General features: G+C 54.1%; 1 protein-coding gene across 1 annotated transcript in view; it reads right to left on the reverse strand.

The window, feature by feature from the left end:
- Positions 1-4,191, reverse strand: part of GRIN2A (glutamate ionotropic receptor NMDA type subunit 2A) — a 368,909-nt gene extending 364,718 nt beyond the window's left edge. Inside the window, exon 1 of the mRNA XM_029948744.1 lies at positions 3,763-4,191. Within this exon, the coding sequence (XP_029804604.1) occupies positions 3,763-4,176 (414 nt within the window). The 5' untranslated portion in view covers positions 4,177-4,191. The remainder of the gene's footprint in view (positions 1-3,762) is intronic.
- Between the last annotated feature and the right edge of the window lie 1,809 nt (positions 4,192-6,000).

Here is a 6,000-nt window from a genome sequence, read left to right on the forward strand (position 1 = left end):
AAAAAAAAGGAAGAAAAGGTATCTGGAAGACTGTGTAACTACGTCTGAAGCGAACAGAGAAAATACTAGAGGGGAAACCTCCAAAAGATAATGGCTCAGAGTTTTCTGGAATTAAAGCAAAACCTGAAACAAAGTCCACACAATGCAAAATACAAAAACAAAAAACATATATACAGTAGAATCCTGAACTGATAACTGAATAGAGCTTAGAAGGAAAGAGACCCTCATGTCCAACAGTGGCTGCTCTTGGTCCTTCTTCGAGGGAAGAACTTCACTTTCTTCTTTAAACGTTAATATATTCTCTAAGCGCTCTCCAGAGAACCATATTATTCTTATAAACTGTGGAGGAATATTCATTATTTCAAATACACATAAACATACTTTTCAAAAAGACTGTCCTTGAGGAACTTACACTCGAGTAGAGGAGATGAGGTATGGGTAGACACAATATATAAAGCAAGTCCACGCGGTAACCAACATGGCTAGATGTAGCTAAAATCTAAGCCTTGTCTTTTCCCCATGGAGCCGCTAGAAATAGGGAGGGAGAAAGAGGTGAGGACCCCGAGCAGAAACGTCAAGGTCTAGTGCTTATGCCTGATTCATTAGGGGCTATTGCTCCAACCAGAGTTGTATTCCATTGGGAGAGGATCAAAGTAGCCAAACCAAGATAAGGTTACAACTTTATCTACATCAAACATTATTTCCACCTCTAAATTAATTATATTTCAAGACCACCCACTGATAGAAGCAAAAATTAACATCTCTATTGTAAATTAACATCACAAAAATCTGCCACTTAACGCATTTTAATTACTATAAGGCTTTGTTCTTTCTTACATGGGTCAGGTAGGGAAAGGTAGAAAGGGGGGCGGGCATGATGCATTTAACTGATTATCAAGTTGACTACCATTCTTATCCATGGGGGCGCTATCAACTCTCATGTTACCAATTTGGAAGTGAAAACAACACAGGTGTGTTCTGGGCTTTACCAAATGATCATCATCTTACTGGGGGACAGAAAGGCGTTTTCAGTCTGGGCAAATTCAGACTTGGTGGCCGCAACACTCCTGGCACACTCAGCCACGCAAGGTGGGGTTTTAGGCAACATCTCATGGCTGCCTCTTCAGAGCTGAACAAACTGCACTCCGAGTTCAGCTCCAAAAGAAACAGGTGGCAAAGGCACTAGCCAATGAGTTGTGCTGCTAATGGAGGGAAGGGGTGTTCACATTTTAGACCATCTCTTTCCTTTTTTAACACATTCAGGTTTCTCAAAATACCACTCTTTAGCCCACCTCCTCGAACATCCCCAGCACATCCCACGTGTGGGGCCAACACATACTTCAACACTATCTCCGCTCACGTCTTTGACCCCCTGCTATCAAGACCAAGGTGGCAAGCCCCGACATTTCCCTTCACAATTTTTGAACCAATGCACTATTTCATTCCTTTCCCAACATCCCCTCATAAATCTCTCTCTTATCTTAACTTCTCTGAAAACGTCCTCTCCTATCTTTCTCTTGCCATTTCCTGATTCCCTTTTCCTTCCTCACTCTGAAGAGGGGTCACACTCTTGCCCAATTCCCAGAAGGCGGTCTCCTTTGATAGGAGAGGAGGATGCTTCCACTCAGGCCCTCACAACTCCCTTTCTCACACCCCGTTAAGGGGGAGCAGTTGCTGGTCCAGTTGGTCAGAGCCTGACATTCACAGCAGGCAGGCTCACCACATACCAAACAGGGACTCAACTCTGAGCCCACTCTGTTCCTGCTTCTTTGCCCAGTCAGATGGATAAGTCAGGTAACAGCCTGAGCCACCCACCTGCCAGCTCAGACCTCCCAGACTCAAGACGCCTTCTCTAAGTCAGATTTCACCAGATTTCTCCATTGATTATGCTGGGCCCTATTCAATCCATAAATTTCACTTTCAACATGGCTACTATTTTTTTGCATGCTGCTTTTTTGGTCAAAACTTCAGAAGGGAAGAGGGATTGGTGATAATATTTAGATCCCCAAATCAGCAACCCCCTGCCAGAAACGGAAGTTCTTCATGCCTTCATCAGAGGACTGGTCAGTCCTTAGGCACAAGCCCGAGGCTCTGATTCACTGCACCTCTCCAAGGCCCAGGATGAGGTTGGTTCCTTGACCCTCCTCAAGTTAAGATGGCAAAATTAAAAGACACGCTTCATTTGCTGGAAAGTGAGATCACAGCTTGAGACCGGAAGACCAAGACCTCGTACCATCACCCACCGTGTGGCCTCAGGCCAGTCTCTAACGGCCCCCTATGCCTCAGGCCCCTCGTCTGCAAGTTGCAGGAGGCTCTAGGAGGCTCCAAGACCTCCTCCGGTGCATACACCGCTGGCAGGGCACAGCTGTTCCCCACTTTCTTTCATCCCAGAAAGGAGTTCGCCCCAAGTGAGAGGTGGCTGGGAAAACACTCGGCCGCATGGAGAAAATTCTGCTAGACTGCAAACCACTTCAAATGAATGTTTAATAAGATACTGCATTGGTTGTATAGTTCAGCTGAATGTGCTGCAGCCCAGGAGACCTGGAAGAATTAATACGGTTCCCAAAGGAGCCAGTGGGAATTGCTGAGGCAGAGACAGAGGCAGAATCTGATTTGATGAATACAAAAGTGCTTTGAGAGCGTCAGGAGCAAAGGGCTCTGACAAATATCTGTCCGCCCCATTAGGATGTCTCCTGCTATCTAAGGAACACGCTCCAAGAAGGTCTAGGGCTGGGGACCACAGCACACAAGTACACATACCCTCTCCGCCCCTCCCCCCCAACTCTGGTCCTTTCCTGGGGCTTAGAGATACAGTGCACCCACGACTCCAATTTCTTCTCCTTCCTCACCGTGCCTCTCTCTTCTGACCCTCCCCTGTCCCTCTCCTCCGGCATGATTCTCAAACCAGGCCCTCCTAACATCTCACCCAACCTTAAATAAAGTCTCTTCTCTTCCCCAAACCAACCCTCACGGATGATTCACAGACTACCCTTCTCTCTCATTCTAAACCCAGAGATGTGGACACACCTCCGTTTCCTTTGGACACTCTCCAAGTTCATACGAAAAGCCATCCTTGGGAGGCAACCCCTCCCTCTGACGTTCTGGGCTCCCCTGTCAGCCCCACCCAGGAAACAGGTAGGAAAACGCGAGGCCCTCCATGCTCAGGGCTCAGGGACTAGGCAGTGCTCTCCACTCACACCCACTCCTTAGAGGAACATTCCCCTGTGCACCTGCAGCCCAGGATTTGGCAAACTCTCCGCCCCCTCCCCCACCTGCAGAGTCTGTGGAAGCATATTTCTCTGCCCTTTTGTGTTTTACCTAAAGGCTACGCATTTTATTCCATAACGTACCCACACTGAATCTTTTTAAAAATAGTTTTGGTCGCTTACCACAGAGGGGGAAACCGGGCCCTCTTCCACAAATCAGGACAAACTGGCATTATAGAAATCGGAGCTGTGGTGTTTCAAGTGTCCCCAGGGCCACCTCTGGACACTATGTGGAACCTCCAAGCATTCCACCACCTCCTCTCGCATCGGCATTTATAGAGTTCTTCCCGATAAGCCCCTAGGGCCTCAGAACCAAGGCAGAAAGCATTTCCCTTCATTTCTGGATCGGAAAGGCAAAACCCGGCTCTCCGCAGGGCCAGGGACCACGACCCTCTCTCAGATCAAAACAGGTGCCACAGGGTCCCAGAGACCTGTGTGGACTGCAGTGTGGTCAGCACACCCCCGCTCCGGTCAGCCTATCGCCTCTCCGACTTACCTTGTCAGCCATGATCATAGACGCGCCGCCGTGGATGCCCAGGATGGGGATGAAAGTCTGTGAAGAGATAAAATCCAGCATCTGAGCCACGGCTTCCTGGTCGGTGTCGTCCCCAAACACAAGGCCATGGATGCGCGCCCCGGACATGAGGTCGCACACATGCGTGATGAGACTCTTGGGGTCCGTGCGGTTCATCAGCAGGGCCACCACGTTCACGTCCAGGGGCAGCCCTGCTGCGTGCTCGGGGCCCCACAGGTTTCGCAGTTCGCGCTCCGTCACGTCGTGGCTGTGGCCCAGCAGCACCGCAATGTTCAGCGCCGGGGGGCCCTTCTCCGCCGCCGCGCCCTGCGTCGGACCGCGCCAGACCAGAAGGGCCGGCAGCACCAGCAGGGTCCAATAACCCAGTCTGCCCATAGTCGCCACTTACGGTCCCTGCAAGGCGGAGAGGCAGAGTCAGGGCCGCGGTGAGCAAAGGTCCTCGACAAAAGGGATTACAGACCCTGCCCCTAGCTCTAGGAGCCAAGTATACAGCCCGTCCCCAGCGTGAGCTGACAGTGTCACCGACTCCGTTCCCCATTCCTGCCACCATCCACGTCCCTTGACCCAACTCTGTCCACAACTCCAATCCGAGCTAATTCTCCATCTCTAACCCTAAGTCCATTTTTGCATCCAGCCTTCTTCTCATCCCCTGTCTCCAGCCTCCTCTCCATGCTCAAATCTACCCACATCTGCACCTCCAAGTTAGCTGTGGACCACAGCCCCTGAGCCGAGGCGCACAGAGCAAACCCTCCACCCACTCCTCTCCCACCGAGCTAGTTCAGACCAAGTTACTGACCCCGCCCCCTGCTCAAAGCAACCAACTACAGACCAACCCCCGCGTGCGGAGGCGGTGCCAAGACTCTACAGCTCGGCTCCAAGCGGGGCTAGTTGACTGACCCCGCCCCCCATGACCCCTTTGGGTAGAGCAAAGACCTGGCCCCACGCAGCCCCTGCTGCAGACCCCACTCCGCTCTTGCCCCCCCCCCATGCATGGGAATGAGGAAGTGCACCCATGCGCCCCAGGTGGTTGGGGAAGATTAGGGCCCTCCCCACCTCCCCCTGAGGGCCCATGAAGCTATTTCCACTCAACTGCAAAGGGGCCCCAGGACCCGCCCCCTACACGCACGCGTGCACACACACACGCCCTCCCTCATGCGCGCTGCGTGCAATGCAGAATCCCATAGAGGAGAGGAGGCGCTTCCACCCGTGGGCCGGCGCGTGGGAGCCGGCAGAGAACTGCTGGGGGGGAAGGTAGGCTCCTCAGCAGCTCTCCGACGACCGTGAACTGTACAGACCCTCCCCACGCTTTCCACTACAGATCCTGTTACCAAGTCTTAGTTGCATGTGAACCGTAGGCTGCACAACCTCACAGGCACGGGCGCATTTCTGCGCACAGCCGCAGGCCGCTGTAGTGGTGCCCACGGCCATCCGGAGTCCACACACGTCCTCGGTCCGTACACACACATGTAGCGCGCCAGGTGCACAACTGCGCGTGCCTGCAAATACCAGCACAGCCGTGCACGCGTGCACAGGCGCGCGCGCCCCTCAGGCCGGCGCTGTCGGAGCCAGGGGAAGTTGGGGAGAACTCGTTCTGGCCAAGGCACTCTTAGGGTGAGCACGGCGGAGCGCGGAGCCGCAGCGCCCCCTGGTGCTCCTCCCGCGCCTTACTACAGATGACCCCTCTCCCCGCTTCCTCTCTCCCTCTCTCTCCTGATCCCTCTCCCGCTCTCTCTCCGGTCCAGTCTTCCTCTTCCCAGGCCGGCGGAGCCCAGATCTCCCGTCGGGACGTACCTGTAGCCGGAGAAGGTCGAGGATGCAGTGGGGCGCGATGCGCGCACGAGCATCTCGGCCGCCTCAGCAGCCACCGGGTTTAGCGGGTTCCCGCATGCTGCGGCCCCCGCGCGCTCCCCTGGCTGTCCCGCGCTGTCTGCATCGCCCCCACGGGGGGCGGCTATCCCAGCCGGAGGCTCTGCAGCAGGGCTCTACCGGGGTGGAGAAGAGAAAGAAAGGCTGGATCAGCCCGCGGGCAGGGGAAAAGGGACTGGGGGGCAGGCTGCAGTCTGCAATGCTCACAGTCCCCTGTGCGCCCAAGGGGCTCAACCAAAGAGGGGGAGCTGAAGGAAGCTCTGGGCCCAACACCCCTCTGTGCGGAGCCTCAGACCCCGTGGTTGATATGGAGAGCTCCGCTCCTGGGCGCAC

Source organism: Suricata suricatta, chromosome 8 (genome assembly GCF_006229205.1).
Source record: "Suricata suricatta isolate VVHF042 chromosome 8, meerkat_22Aug2017_6uvM2_HiC, whole genome shotgun sequence".
NCBI classification, from domain to species: domain Eukaryota; kingdom Metazoa; phylum Chordata; class Mammalia; order Carnivora; family Herpestidae; genus Suricata; species Suricata suricatta.